The sequence below is a fragment of the Lissotriton helveticus genome, chromosome 1_1 (genome assembly GCF_964261635.1).
Source record: "Lissotriton helveticus chromosome 1_1, aLisHel1.1, whole genome shotgun sequence".
NCBI lineage: Eukaryota > Metazoa > Chordata > Amphibia > Caudata > Salamandridae > Lissotriton > Lissotriton helveticus.
The window spans coordinates 1,990,658,280-1,990,675,113 of NC_136057.1; the positions used below are offsets into that span (position 1 = coordinate 1,990,658,280).

Here is a 16,834-nt window from a genome sequence, read left to right on the forward strand (position 1 = left end):
ATCGGTGGCTATTGGGCAGGAAGCAGAGACGTGAAAAAGTAAGTGAAGCAAAATCAGTTGCAGTGGAAACCACGTTCATAAATTACTAGTAGAACAGCACCTTGCCGTTTAAGTATAGTGGACCTTTTAAACAAGCATTTGCAATGCAATAGGTCTCGCATTAGGAAAGTTTGAGCTATTGGTCTTGTAAATGACAATTTTATTATTTATGTCTTGGTTTTGAAAATAGCTAAATTAATAGCTTTGTCATTTACAATGCCAATAGTTATAACTTTCGCAAATGTGACACCTATAGCATTTGTAAAGCAACATGTTTTGTATTTACGTGACTTAGATGTATTGATATTACAAATAACAATGGCTTTTAATTTTTTAATTAATTAATACTTAAATAAAAGTGATTGTAATGTATAATGGCAACAGCTTAAACTTTTGTAAATAACTTTTGTGAAGATTATGTTCAGTGTATTTTATTGTGAAGAAAATCCAAGAACAGAAGTGAAATATTAACATCGTTTTGTGACATTTGTAATAAAGCTTGAAACATTGAGAGAATGTATTTGAACCAGTTGTTGTTGAATGGTTGCACATATTGATGCTGTGATGGCGCGGAGTGATGTGGTGGCGACGAGTGATGCTGTGGCGGCGACGAGTGATGCTGTGGCTTTCAGTGATGCTATGGTAGCGCATAGTGATGTTGTGGTGCCCCTGAGTGATGCTGTGGTGGTGCTGAGTGGTGCTGAGTGATGCTGTGGTGATGCTGTGGTGGTGCTGAGTGATGCTGTGGTGGTGTGGTGGTGCTGAGTGGTGCTGTGGTGGTGTGGTAGTGCTGAGTGATGCTGTGGTGGTGCTGAGTGGTGCTGTGGTGGTGCTGTGGTGGTGCTGAGTGGTGCTGTGGTGGTGCTGAGTGGTGCTGTGGTGGTGCTGAGTGGTGCTGAGTGGTGCCGTGGTGGTGCTGTGGTGGTGCTGAGTGGTGCTGTGGTGGTGCTGAGTGATGCTGTGGTGGTGCTGAGTGGTGCTGTGGTGGTGCTGAGTGACTTCTTGCAGGGATCATTTCGATGGCCATGCTATCACATCTCAACCATATTGCTTCAAAATGCATTTTATCCTCTAGTCCTGAAGTACGGCATAGACCAGAAGATGCTCTTTATGCGTTACTTTCAAGATGTGTCAGTAAATCAGATGCTCACTCCTGACCTGCGGTTCCTACACGTAAATCGTGCCTAGGCAAGCTAACACTTTTAACCTTCCAAGGTCGGTATATTACACACCCTTAAAGATTACGTAATAGTAACGCTCGCCACTGCACAAAAAGTCTGCTCTACATTGCTGTTCACTACCGGTAGGTGAGGTGGCCTCCTCTAGAATTCTCTGCGCTTCAACACTCGCCAGTCCTCTTATAGCTCCTTACTCATCTCAAGCACCTATGACCTAGGATACTAAGATTAAATGTTACTATGTTATGTTACGTCATGATGGTACCTTGACTCTACAACTTGATAGCAAAGCATGCTGTTCCGTCTCACAGTCCTCATACCCCACTATGCGATTGCTCCTCTTTCTTCTATACTGTGCCTGTACTCTTTGTTTGAAAAATCTCAATTAAAAAGATGCTGAAGCCCTTTGAGCCCAATGGGCAACGTGCCTGATCCTGAGTAATCACTGTTGTAGGTGCTAAGCTTCCTGGTGCAAGGTCGGCGATCTTTGGACCAATCTATGTAATTTTCACTTTCAAACTAAAACCAGCAGAATCAAAAAGTTTTAACTTGTCAGCTAGAAGAGCCATGGGCCAGATGTTCAAACATTTTTGTGGTTACAAGCGATCTGGTTTGGAGTTTGTGACCTCACTGCATTTTGCAACAAGCATTGTGTTCATTCTCTCAACCTTGTTTCATTGCAATATTTAATTTTATCTACTTTTTATAATAAATTGATATTTGCTCACGTGTTTTCAATCCCCTCTACTTTTTGTCCATGTTACTGATATCCACATTAGTTAGCTTCAGTGATGCCAAATAAGATCAATAGTACTGCGATGTCGCTTTCTGTGATGTCACTTCTTGTGACGCAATATGCAACAAGGGGGGCCTCGCATCTTCCCTTTCGCCCGGGGCCTCAGAAGGCCTAGGACCGGCCCTGCCCAACGGTGCTCCAGTTTCGGAAAAATTGAAGGAACACTTCATCACAATGCATTAACTCTCTACAAAACAGGTCCCTTCCTATTGCACGTTGACCTTATGCTTCTGTTTCACCCCGGATAGCGCTTTTCTGCCTTTTGGCAGGGTTCACGCTATGGAAATACCATACACATACATAATTCCAACATCTGTCTACAAAGAGTCTAAGGTAAGATGTATTTAAAGAAGGAATCGAGTTAATTGATCATTTAAGCTCAGATATTTTCTTCGTTAAATGTCGAGTTTGTCTCTCTTCTGCACCATGATTACCTGCGCGTGTACTTATTCTACTCTTTATTAGGAGCAGCCAGAGTACCTCTCTGAAGTATTCTTACACTGCCCACGAAAATAACTCCTGGGCGCTCATTGTCATCCCATATCTTTGGTGAGCTTGTCCCATGGCTCCTTCCTTACACTCACCTTTCGCTCCCATCGTCAGTTTACACACCTCTCTGTCATTTGGCAGGAGTGGACTTTAAGGTGGTTCGCCTTTTAACCCTCCGTTGCCGGCTACCTCCCCCATGGACCCACCTCCCCACCCCCCATCCCATGCACCCTAAGCAGCTCTGATCCTGCCCTCGCCACACTGTCATTTTTAAAGGCACAGCAGCTCAGCTGTTCTGTCACGGCTCTGAACGCCAATACCCCGAGGGGGGATTTGGGGAGAAGGAGGGGCTCTTGTCTAGTTAGAGATTTTTGACTAAAGCGCATCAGGCAATAGAATTCTCGTTCCCCTGTGTGGGAAGCGGGCTCGCCCCTATGCACTGTAGCTCTGTCTCCTGACGTCACACGGACAACACTACGCCTCAAGTCAAGGTATAACGTGGAGGCTCCGGCCCCACGCCGCACACATGAATAGTCATTTAGCAGCAGAGAGGGGAGGACGCCCGGTCTGCATGCGTTTCGCGTGCAATCCATTGCCATTTTTGCATTTCCTCCTCTGACAGCGCGGGGTCCTTCATTTGCTGCGAGGGGAGGGAAAAAAAGCTGGATGCAGCACACGCCGTAGGTGGCTCCCGGGAATGATAGATACATCCGCGCACAGAGCACATCTCGCCAGAGGTTCTCCCCGAGTCAGCCCGTCTGAAGCGCCGGCCACAGCGGACGGAAAGGCCAGCCCCGAGAAGCGGGAGCCATGTCTGCGAAGGAGAGGCAGAAAGCAAGGGTAACCAAGGACAGCGTCACGCTGCTGCCCTGCTTTTATTTTGTGGAGGTAAGTGGGGAGACGGGTCTGGGGATGCAACTATGGGCAAATAAATATAGACGGTCTGGAAATAAGCAAATGGCTGTAATGTCTGCCGAGAGCGCCGCGCGAGAGGCAAACGCGAGGCTGACAGAAAATTCACGAACTGTACAGCGTGTGATACCGCCGTGGTGCAAAGCATCCCCACACACGGCAGCAGGCGCCTTTGCATTTGCACACGCGTACGTGAGTGTCTGCAGCGATGTCTGTGGGTTTCAGCGGAGAGCAGGCATCAGCTGGGCTCTGCTTCACGAGGCACACCGAGTAATCTGTGAAAAACGGATATGCCGCAGCTAGGCAGCAATTCAGGAAAAATGAGAATATGCCAGGCATGTAGACATTCGTGATTTACTCTGCTTTTTTGCATTGCACAAACGGTGCAGTTGCATTCAGTCGTATTTTTTGCATTTGACAGGAGAGATCGGGCATGGCGTGCGCTTCTCTGGACCGATAAAACGGAGATGTGACCCTAAAATAGAAGGACTTTTGTTAACATTACATATTTTCGAGTTGCTTTAAAAGCATGTCTTTTTGCAAAATGCATGAATTGCAGAAAAATGGCTTTCATCCTTTCGTTCAGTTGTGATGCTTATCCAGTAACTGGATTTCATGGGAGAGTCAATCTACTCTGGAGATTGAAGTCGTGTTTTTCCTGCTATATCTCTTTAAGTGTGCATGCCGCTCATCTTGGACTAGTAGCGACATGGTTAAAACTGCCTCCTTTTTCATTATATCGAAAACATTGGAAGCAGGCCCTATAAGGCAGTGGTACCTAGTGGATTCAGCTTCCATGCTGCACACCGATGTATATAAGGAAGCAAGGCGCCTCATATATGTTGATTTATAACAGGATGAACTGATGCTATATTTAAACCCGCTAACACAACCTGTGGCCCTTTGAAATGGATGTATTTTCTACCGGTTGGGAGACAAACTGTTGAGCTTTGCTAATTTTGCCCATGTTTTGCACTGTGCATGACACGGATTTGGAATTCTAGTTGAGGATTGAAAAATAATCAGTTCTAGGTTACATTCAAGGAATGGTCTGCACATAGCTCCATGTTGAAATATAGACATTAAATGTAGACTACTTATAAAAAAAATCCTTAAAACATTGAGTGAAAAAGATCAATTTCATGGTAACTTTCTTTTATAGCGGGACTCAATAAATTAATCAACATAAAGAGGGCATTAACTCTAAAGATAAATGTCTCTTATTTTATTTTATTGTGTTATTTTTTAATCCGTTTTAGACTATAATACAGCCTGGAGAACCCAAATGAGTCATACTTATGTCTTTGTTCTTTATATGTAGAGTAATTCTATTTTAACATAGTATTCGTATTTTGATGAGGCGTATATTAAGTATTCCTCATTTACGATTCAGTATTTTCAGGATTCTACATTCTGACTCTTTTGTGAACACAATAGATCACATACAGCATTCAGTTTCTTGGAAATACAGCAGGGATGGAAGGTGGGCAGACCACTTGTGCCTGATACTTCCAGCAGCTCAGTAATGACGAGTCCCAGCTCAAACTGCATGAAGGAGGAGGGCACGTGGCCTTAATTATTATTCATTAGTATTAAATACTGCCTAAGACGGCTGTGCTTTATCAAAAGGGAAAATGGCATCATAGCACTGGGATTGGCACTGAGCGGCCACATACCCTGGCCGCCCCTGGGGAGGTTGTCACATACACTGTGGTGCAAGGGCTCTTCAAATAAGTACGTGAGCCAGCGAGGGGTGTGAAGCTTGCAGCTGAGGGACAAAATAAGGTTTCACAGAAACTGGGATTTTATCTTAATGAAATCAACCATATGAAGAAGTGGAATTATCTGCTTTTGTTGCACCCTGTGGTATGGCCCAATGTCCCTGGTTCAAGTTCGGGTATGTGATATGACACGAGTAGACATATCAATGTCGAGTTTATCTGAGCTCATTCTTTTTGACACCCTTTTTCGCAGAGTCCTCTGATATAAGTAGCTAGAAGTAAATCCATGTCCTCTTGCTGGTGTAGAACGAATTATTATTTAGTAGGAAGGCCCACACATCAGGCTGTCACCACAATACGCAAGCCCCTAGAGTTGTTTTAGTGGTTCAAAGCTAGATAGACAGTAAATAAGTTGTTTGGGTGTCTTCTTGAACTCAGGGCACACCACCTTCAGCTGTCGCGTTCTATAACCCTAGGGGCACACTTGGCAATTGTCTGTTGGGGAAACACTTCCACTTTCAGCAAATTAAAATTCAGTTCCTGGTGAAGAAATGTCGATATTCGTTCACGTCTGTTTATAAATGCCTATTGCATATGTTAAAACTGTACCTGCCCATGTGGGCATTTTTTGCCCTGTGAAATCGTGGGTTTATAACCATGAACCACTGACCACAGGGGAATCTTTTAATTTCTGCCATTGTCCCTGTGCCCGTTTGGGTTACTTACTGGTGGAGGGGGTGCCAATGTTCCTTCATTACCCTCATTTTGGCACTTATGAAGTGCGGTTCTTCTCTCAAATTGGCTTGACACAAATCATTAATGACGTCTATCTTCAGGAGAACTTTATTTAAAATGGAACCCCTCCCCCTTTTGCTCAGCTGTATTATTTAATGAGCTGCTCTTGAAATATCATGTCAGCTGTCACACAGAAATCTTGAAATCGTAGTTAATCCACGCGTCAAACAGCAAAAGGACATTATAGCATTTTAAGATTTTTTTAATGTAACTCGCTGTAAATGTACTTTTAGTACCATGGCCTATGCGGCTGCGCACCCATAGATACAACAGCACAGACGTGGATTTAGGACAATGGCAGATATTTTCCCACGGTGGAGCTCAACGTCAGGGGGCGTGTCCCTTTCCCCGGAAATGTAATGCTGACATGATTCAGAGAAGGCGACAACACTGGCAACATAAATGCTGACTTACAGGCTCGCCATAGGCACATCAGAAACACAGACCATCGTTAGTTTCCACTCTTTCTTTGTGACAGAAATCTTGAAACCCATAAGCACAGAGATGTTAAGCTCTTATAGCTTATTAGTTGACGCGGACACGATTGGAAGGGTATTTAGTGTCTAGTCAGATGCACAAAGCGCTAAGGTGTACTCCAAACGAAAGGAGTGTAGGGTAACCCCCTCACATATTTCTGTTCCTTGGACTGGTCACTACACTGCCCAATTGGCACACAGCGCAAAATGGAAAGTTAGTTCCTAGTTAAATGTTTACTATTCACTGCTAGGTGTTACTTCCCAGAGTTCTTTGCAGGAATACGAGCCCTAATGGATGGCTAATGTAGTGCTTTTTCCGCTTGTGCTTAAATCTTTGTTCCGTGCATTTACCACAGGAATTTCACTGATGCCATTAGCACTCTAGGGCTCTGTTAACCATCATTGGTAAACTAATGTTATAATTTCACAACTGAATTTACCAATACTGCAGGGTACAGTTTTTCCAGCTTGGGATATTACCACATTATTCCAAGTTCTTCACAACTCTGATGCGTGAAACTCAGATTATGTGCATGTTTATCCGTACAAATTCTGCCAGGTTCTACCCTGTGTAAATCGTGTGGGGAAAATCACTCCGGCAAAACCCGCAATCTCGATTCATGGGCAAACTTCTTTTTGCACCTGGTTCAGGATTTCCACCGGAGTAAGTTTGAGGCACCCGGCTGTTCTGTGTATCACTCTTAGGTCCTCATAAAAAGGGCAGCTTTAGTGCCACATCACAAGTCCAGCATCCAGGAGGAATGAAACCCCACTGGTTTGTACTTCTGTGATGAGAGAATACCATTACTGCATAAATGAGGAATTACAAGCCACATGCAATCAGGTCCATATTAGTTGCACCAATAAAATCAACATTTGATGCAAACAATCAGGTAAATCTGCTATATATAAGGAAAATAGTAGCGGTGCTAGTAGGCAACCTTGTTTCAGACCATTTTCTATGGGAATTACAGATGTTAAACCTTGGTTTTCTTCCATTAGTACCTGGCACTTAGTTTGAGAATGTAATGCAATAATTAAGGATAGCAGGGGTGCAGGTAATCCCATATTATGTAATGTCCTCCATAGTCACGGTCGGTCTACCTTATTGAAGGCCGTTGAAAAATCTATGAAGGCCACGTAAACGTTTGACCTATGAGAGATCGTGTATTTCTCCTTAATTAGTTTCAACATGGAGATGATATCCAGGGTGGAATAATTTTTACTAAAACCTGCTTGTTCTATTGGGAGGACCTTCTACTCCATCACCCATTCCGTGAGGTGATCGAGAATACTGCTTGCAAATATTTTCCCCGCTGCATCTAATAAGGCTATTTGTTGGCAGTTATTTGGATGGGTTCTAGGGCCCTTTTTGTGCAGAGGGATTAAGATACTTCTGCACCAAGATGGTGGTGTCTTCCCCTGAGATTTACAAAAATTAAGCAATGGGGCAAGGTATGCGGCCCACAAAAGTGGCTCCTTTTTGATTACCGTCATGGGGATTTCATCCAGACCCATTGCTCCTGAAAATCTAAATTTTTAAATAAATCCAACCATGTTATTCAATGAATGTAAATAGTTGGATAAAGGAGTTTTAAAGGGGTCAGGTGCAGCGGGGACAAAGCTGGTAGAATTAAAATTCGCAGAATAGAGTTCTACCAGATGGAGTTTCCAATCCTCTTCTTTAATAGGAATGGGGCTAGATTTCACTCTTGTACCACAGCAGTCAGCGATTATTTTTTGAGGCCGCCTCTTTTAACATCACCCATGCGCCGTCTTCCCTTATATGTTTTAAGGAACGTTTTTTCCTCTGCCTTTTCCTCTTTAATAGGTTTACCAAATTACTTTGTTTGATAGAAAAATTTGCTTTTACTTTACCAGTCGCTTGAATATTCCAGTTAATTTTACCATTTGTTGCATTAAACCCCACTGTGCTGCATTTAAAGTTCCAGGGACCTACCTTAGGACAAGTAGAATTAAATTTAGAGTAGATCAACATATGGTCGCTAAAATCAATTCCCAAAACTTCCATACTTATGAGATTACAAAAGAAATCTGCAGAAACAATTAGATAATCTATAATAGATCTCCCAGTTGGGGCCTTATGAGTATAATTTGCTGGAATATAATTTTCTAACCTCCCATTAGCAATTATAAGATCTAAGCTTCTCAGACCGTCGAGTAGTAGAACTCCTCTTTTATCTGTCCTATTTTTATTCGGGAATTGGGCAGTGGGGATTTTTAGGGCTTTATTTTTTTCAGTGTTTGAGGAAACCATTATGCTATGCGAAGAGACTTTAGAATTCAAATCACCAACTAACATTGAAAACCTGCAATCTTTCCTTTCCAAAGTAGAGGGGATAAAAACAAATAGGTCTTTCAATACGGAAGAATATGATGCATCAGGAGGTAAATATGCATTTACGATCAACAGGGAGTTTGAGTGATCCTGGGCATCCTTGAAATTTAGCTTAATCGCCTGAATTAATTTGTAACCATGAACAAATTATTTATATGACCAACTAAGATTTGTACTTTGCATAACAGCAATACCTCTTTTAGCATGTCCTTTATTTACGTGGAGCGCAGGCCGGCTCAGCACTATATAATCTTCAGTAGACCATTCCAAGTCTCTTGTAAACAAATTATATCTGCATCTGCTCTTTCAAAAATAAGAGTTTATTTTTGTTGGTGCTTAGGCCGGCTGTGTTGCAAGATATCACAGAGATATCTCTGCTAGGAAGAGTTCCCACATTTTAAGCCTAGGGATCTATTTTTTTTAACATTGCACCCTCATTGAAGCTCAGGTCAGGAGCTGAAGGGACACACCAGTACTCCCCCACTCTGCTAGGGGGAAGCGCAACTCACGTTTGTGTCCCCCAAGTGGGAGCAGCTCTGCTAACTAGAACGCAACCAGCAGCAGCGCTCTAGAGGAATAGCCTGCGCTGCCAGGTGCTCACACGTTCATCACATGTGGCCCACCTTTGCGGTACGGAATCTGGATTTGGAAGTGCTCTAGGAGAAGGTGCTCTCTACACCAATGAACACTACCATACCACCAGAGTGGGTAAGATTGAAACCGCGACTTTGGTGCCCAAGAGGAACCTGCTGCTAAAGGTGCTGCAGCACCATAGACACTTTTGACTAATTCCTAAATAGTCAGGGGGAGAACCATTGAGTACAGCCTAAAAGTTTTCATTTACTGGATGCGACCACCAGTGAATGAGGAATAACTCCAAACATGTTGCACAAAGGAGGGTGGGGCAGGCATTTGCCTGATTAACTTCTAGTGCCCCAACCTCAAGGGCGGATTGTGTTTCTGCTTCTGAATGTCATATACCTTTGCATGTGTAAAGTTATAAATAATGTACTTCTTTTTTTAGAAAAGCGAGTATTGGCCTTAGCATTGATTTATTGTGTGCACTGTTTGCATGTTGAGTTATGAGTCATGTTTACTGACCCGTATCCACCCCCATCCCAGAGGGAGCCTTGAGTGCTCGACCACAGCACCCATTGAGAGTCAAGTACAGAAGGGGTACTTGGCCCGGTTGCTCAGGATCCATCGTAGGTGGGGCCCTGGGACATCTGGAGTAAAAGGCCTTTAACACCACGGTTGGGCTTAGTAGCCACTGTGTGCCCTGTGGCCCTCAGGAAGGGGTTGAGACAGCGTCCCTGTTCTTACCTCTGCTCCCCTCATACTCATACACATACTGCACATGCAGGTCTGGGGCAATAGTAAGTCCTAGCTCAAACTTCATTTCAGGAGTGTGGCACTGTCATGACCATTGCTCATGTAGCTGAGACATAAACAACTTAAACGTTCACATCAACAGGTCTTCTTTAAAAGAAATGAACTATTAAGTGAAAACATTTTCTTATGCTCCGTGTAGCTGTTTTATGGTACAGTAACCCTATTCCAAGTCTGGATATGGTTTATTGTTGTATGTTGCATGACACTGTTCGGCTTATCTAAATTCATACTTTTTACAATCTCCTTTTTTAGTTTTACTGAAAGCGATCTGCAGTAAAAGGTACCGCAATATTGTCATCACTTGCTCGTGGTCTAGAATGGTGGCTTCTTAGCTGCACTGCTACTACTATGGCTGTGGGCCTACGCAGAGCTGCATAGCCAATTAGTTGTCTGGGTGTCTGCTCAGACTCTAAGCACGCCGACTCCAACTGACTCTGCTCTTTAACCCTAGGGGCAGGCTTTCATAGTGCCTGTTGGGAAAAACACTTCAACGTTCGGCGATTAATAATTCAGCTCCTGCTTGAGAAAGGCAGATATTGATTCATGTGTGTTTTAAAATACCTACAACATGCCTCAGAGATGTTCTGTCTCATGTTCTTCCATGTACTCAAGAAATCAGTTATCCTATTATAGCCATCACAGACTAACCGTACTAATAGCTGAGATATTTCAGCTTTGCTGTGCTGCAGCAAGTAATATACTGATGCAGTGGGCGTCATTTTATTTAGTGCCTCCAGGTATACCATGTGTGACACACACCTCTCCGCTCGAATTTGCATGCTGCACCCCACAACTCGCCAGGAGAACATTTAAGCCTGTCGCCCCTAATGGGAAGCCATTTATTTAATGAGCACTTCAAATCTCACATCAGCTGTCACTCAGAGATCTGAAAATCTATGCAAATCTTCCTTTCACATGGCATGACAGTTTTAGCACTCTTTAGAGAGCACTATATCACAATGCATTACACATCCACAGCCCAGCTGCCTCCCCCATTACTGGATGCCTTTATGCTTGTCTTTGACCATGCACAGAACTCCGCAGCCGTTTGGCTAGCTTCGCACTACAGAAATACCATATACAAACCTACATGCATAGCACTGTAAGCATTTTTTGTTCCACCCACTCCTAATTGTGTTTAGTACAGCCCCACAGCCGAAGTTGAGTCACAGAGAGTATTACCCTTTGCAATATAACCTACAGCCCTAGCCGCAGAGCACAAGCGTGGATTTAAACCAGTGTCAGGCATTTCTCACGGTGAGCTGTTAAGCAGGGCCAGATTGAGAACCCAAAGCAATCCTGACAATGTTGACGGACCAGCCCCCCTGCTGCGTTTTCTTCTGCCGGCCATTAAAGCAGCACTACTGCAAAACTGGCCCCCAGTAACAAAAACGGCCCCCACCACTGCAAAATCGGCCCCACCCTTACAGCCTACCGGGAAAACACCCAAAAGCCCGCTGTGGCCATTCCGGCCCTGGTGTTAAGGGAAATGCTGACCCTTTCTCTGAAAAAGTGAAGATGACATTTTGAAGATGGGAACCACAGTGGCGGCCTGGGAAGCATTGGCTGCTGGCAGTGTGGCCAATACTTGCAATAAAATACACCGACCAGCTTTTATTGCTTTTTCAGGAAATGCACGTGAATCTTAACCTCAAGCATGTTTCATCTTTATGGCCCTGTAGGTGACAAGTGTCATTTGTAGGCTTCTCAGAGTCAAGGTTAGAGGGATATTTAGACTGACAGTTAATCCGTCTAGTGAAGAGATACATTCCACTGGGGATGGGCTCTAAAAGGAAGGGTGTACAGAACAGACCGAATTTCTGCTACTGGAGCACACAACTACGGAGCTCATGGGGAGCACAGCACACAAACGGTAGGTACAGTACGCTCAGTATGCGATTTAACCACTGATGGACCTCACCTCCCAGATTTGAGTTTGTGAATGGAAAAAAAGAGGCATAACGCACGCTAAAAAATTGCTGCACGTGTCCGAACGTTTATAGTCTGGCTACATGTGGCCTCAGCTGTCTGGAAGAGCGCTTTTAATCAATTTTTCCAAAAGATCAGGAAGGGAGCAGACATGCGTCAGCCCCCTTCACACATTCATTTTCACATATTTGTATAGTTTGCCAAAGCTTGGTTGAGCAGTTCATCAAGGCCATAGCTTTTGCGAATTGTTCCATTGTTCCATTTGTCTTACCCTAGGGTTTTGGTGATGGTGACCTACTCTTATTCCAATGCTTAGGTTGAGTTTTGGGTTCACCAGGACCCCTTACAAAAGTGATAGATGTAATAGTGGGAGTCTGTCTTTTTAATCCGACCCTACACACAGATGACACATTCAAATTTAGATCCATACTAAATTCACCCCACTCTTGCATAAGCAGCATGCGTACACAATTGTGCTGCACTCCGACTGCCATACTCAGCAGCAGGAGAGAAGTAGACGAGACTGCTAATTGTGTTCCTCCTCCCTCCCTTCTCTGCTGGTGATCACCACTCGACATGCCGTGGTGGAGAGACCTACCTGCTGAGATGGCCTTGCATAGATTCAAAATGACAGCAGATGACAAGTGCAAAAGGAGCCCTGCCGAGAAGATGTGCAGTACAAAAATGTTGCATTATGGTTACAACCCAGCTGATCTGCATCTACCAGGATGGGTTATAGCCTGAAGCAGAGGTTCCTCTCGTTAAACTAACTATGCAGCCTCCACTCATCTCTCATTCTTACTTATTTCAGGAGCACCTCTCTATGTCACAGATTTCTCATAAAACATGGAGTGCCATTCTAGCTGTCAGAATGTATCAGCACTCAGAAATATCATGTTGGACGTTAAAGTTGTAGAATCATTTACTATCCACTGCAATAGGACGAATTGGTGGAGGTAAACATTTCGTGTCTATATCTGTGCTGCTAAGAGGTTTAAATCCAGAGGAGTCGCTCAAAATCAAATTTTCCTTCCACATGGTAGTAAAGTAAGCATCACTTTTTCAGTCTGTGAAGTGTTATACACACAAAAAAACTGTTTGAAGAAATGTTATGGTTAAGACACCAATCCCCCAAAAATACTTAATGTCACCAGTTGTGGTGAGCACTGCAACCGTAGTAAACCCACCCCCACCTCATGCATTACTGAGGGAAGCACATATAGAATGCTGGGTTTTCCCTGGTAAGACCTTGATTCAGTATAGGAGTTCCTGCATCAAATGTAGAGAGATAGGCATTGCAATGTTTTCTGCTTTTGTATTGGTGTGTGTTTAGCACCAGTTTTTGATGCTGCTAATCGTCACTTATTTCCTGTGCAGAGAAGAGGTGTTTCAGCAATTTTAGTAAAGTAATATCACTTCCTTAATGTATACAAATAAAGTTAAATGGACAAGAAAGTTACCCTTTGCATACTTACTATGTTTTTCTCCACTTTCCATCCCTCTTTAAATGGCCCCCTGACAATGAGAGGGTACTGATGTACAAGAATACTGCTGGACAGCCACTGTACTTGGAGCCAGTACCCACAATGTGAATGGATTTTGGCAATGTCAAAGAACGGTAAAAGATATGGTCTGGCCCTGGATTTTGGTCAGGACTCAGCTCTTAAATCCCCAGTGCCACAGCCCATTCAGGGAAGGACCTGGCTTTTGGTCAGACCTTTCACTGAATACTTCTTCCCCAAGTGGTGAGTTTGCATATACCCATGCCATTAGTGTTTTATTATGTATGAAGTCACAAGCAGCGAATTTGGGGGAGTTAATGTTGCATTGCTCACAATCACTGGTGAATATGGGTACTTATGTTTTTTTCTGTAAACACAAAGTCCCTTCAACTGAAGCTTTTCGAGGCATTTAAATATTTTATAAACAAATGTCATTTGTTTTATCTGTGCTTAACCACAACTCTCTATTGAAAAGTTTCTGAGTGATTAATTCGGGGTTTTGAACATATATTATTGAGTCTCTTGCTAAAGCAAAGAACCATTGTGCATGGCATTCAGGCATTGTAGTGCTCTTTGAGCATCGGGCATGACCTTTGCCAATTACATACAGACAATCTACATCCCATGTCCCATGCCTTGTGCCAAGCATGTTACACAGTCCCTTCGTCCATAAATCACATCACACTGAGTCTTTGACTGTATGTATTAAGGATTGGGAGCAGGAAATGACATTCAGCTGCACCCTGTACCCAAATAGAGCTCACACAGATTCCATGCAAGCATAACTCACACACCACATGCAATGCTCCTGATCATACCCTCGATGTAGCAGATGGCTTCACAAATGGCATAAATGATCTCTCTAGTAACATATTTACCTACCATAAAGATAATGACTCACAAAACAGTAGATACAATATGACCATGTTGTGTTTGTTGTGTGAAGTCCACTTTTTTATTGTTATAAGTATTGTGAGGTATTTGAATTATGATTTGTATTACTGCTGTGCGAGCTATGGTTTGTGGGGTTAACAATAAGTAGGGGATTTTAGGTTTTTGGTTGGATTTTTTCTAACTATAGACACACTTTCCCTGTGTTTTTTTAAAGTGAATTTCACAGGTTTCTTAGGCTTATATTAGAATGTTATGACAAACTCTAACCCTAATTTCATAATAAATGTCCTCTTTTAGTATTAAATCTGTTTTATTAGCTGTTTCAGGAACAAACATCATAGACAAAAATCGCCTACAACCCAATGGGCCGGCTTAGAAGCGTGACACTGTGCAGTCAATTCAATGAGATCAGTAATACATCAGTTATTTAACACAGCAAACCGCTTACAACCCAGCAGGGCCGGCCGCGTCTTAAATCAAGAGAAAAAAGGGTGCAAGGGGTGAAAATGTTGTGTGTCGTACCATCAGGGAACACCCGACTAACGTGCCACCCCGAAAGTTCTCAAGCCAGACTCCGCTAAATGGGCAGTGCCACTATATAGGCCACATTGTCAGACAACTGGCGAACAAGAAACTAGAAAAAAAACTCCCGTCCCCAACCCTCCCCCCAACCCAACATTCCCCCCCCCTCTCCACCAGGAGATGGGGTCCGTCAGATCTCCTCAGCTCTCGGTCTGGGACAGACGCAGCAAGCGCAGGTACTTAGGGTACGTGACTTCTCTGAATTCCGTGGCTAGTAGGGAAAGGAATGGTTGCCACAATTCCGCATATCTCTCCCCCTTACCAGCCCTGATCAGGGATAGCTTTTCCATGCCCAGAACTGCCCACAGACGATAAAGCCACCCCTGAAAGGTGGGAATGTGTGTGGTTCGCCAGTAAGACATGATGTTCTGTAATGCCGACCCAATAGCGATGGCGATCAGTCTGCCCCTACGGGACCGCAAAGGGTATGTGATGGGATTGGGTAGACCCAGTAGAACGTAGGAGGGGAAGCGAGGGATTTTGGTATCAAAATGGGTGTCAACCTCATCTAACACTGTTTTCCAGTACTCCCGGAGATGGACACAGTCCCAAGGAAGGTGGACCAGCGACCCCCTCTCCCTACAACCGCGCCAGCATGTCGCCTCCCTTTTACGGTCCATTTCGTGCAGCCTCTCAGGGATATAGTACCAGTATGTTGCTATTTTAGTGAGTGTATCAGTTAGCCCCATATGATAGGCAGAGTGTCGCGCACAGTAATAAATACTGTCCCATTCTTTGGTGCTGAGGGTGCGCCCTAATTCCCTCTCCCAGCGAGCCCTGAATTGTACACCCGAGAGTACCGGTCTAGAAGCATGCGGTATAGGTCAGAAATGAGGTGCTTATCCGCGGTTCTCGTGTTCAGCCAATGCTCGTATGACCGCAGCTGTTGGTCGGCCCCGTCTCGCACCTAACTATGAAGCGCCCAGTGTCGAGCATGTAAGTACCGAAGTCGTTCCATTTCCAGAAGGCCGTACTCTTGTTTGAAAGTCTCGAATGAAATTATCCCTTCCCTGGAATACAAATGGTACAGGGATCTGCAGCCCGCCGGGCGCCACCTCGCATACGCCACTACGTCCAGCCCAGGGGTAAAGTCTGGGTTCTCAAGTAAGGGGGTGTGCAGAGACGGAAAGGTGGTCAGTTCATACTTAAGATTGGTGCCATCCCACACCTCTAGCGGCACCCTCGTGATGTATGAGGCGTAAAGATTGAGGGGTCTGTGTTGACGGCGAAGAAAGGGCACTTCCTGGAGCGGACGTCCCGCTACCGCCTGATCCTGAAAGAGCCAGTGTTTGTCTGACTCCCACCTGCTTCATTCCACCAGAGTTCACAACTGTACCGCCTGATAGTATAGCAGGAGATCCAGAAGACCCAGACCCCCCTTCTCAGGAGGCAATGTCGTGAGTCTTAGCTTCATTCAAGGTTTCCTGCCATTCCAGATGAATTGTGCCAGTTCTGATTGCATCTGGCGAAGCCAGCCATCTGGCGGGCGTAGGGGAATGGCCCGGAATACGTGCAGAATCTGCGGTAGGACCGTCATTTTGATGGCCGCCACTTTACCCAGCCAGGACATAGGAATGTACTTCCATCTGCCCAGCTCAGCGCGAATTAGACGGCGCAGACGCGTATAGTTAATCCTGACCGTGTCCAACAACGTTGGTGCCAGCTGAATTCCCAGGTATGGGACCGACGTCTGTGCCCAGCGGAACGGAAAGCGCCCCTCCAGTTGGGCCGAGTGTGCGGCTCCAGAGAGAGGTCCAACGCTTCCGATTT

The 16,834-nt window shown here is 44.5% G+C and overlaps 1 protein-coding gene across 1 annotated transcript in view; it reads left to right on the plus strand.

Annotated features, from left to right (window-relative positions):
- Positions 1-3,046: 3,046 nt before the first annotated feature.
- Positions 3,047-16,834, plus strand: part of PLPPR4 (phospholipid phosphatase related 4) — a 300,445-nt gene continuing 286,657 nt past the window's right edge. Inside the window, exon 1 of the mRNA XM_078644269.1 lies at positions 3,047-3,390. Within this exon, the coding sequence (XP_078500395.1) occupies positions 3,313-3,390 (78 nt within the window). The 5' untranslated portion in view covers positions 3,047-3,312. The remainder of the gene's footprint in view (positions 3,391-16,834) is intronic.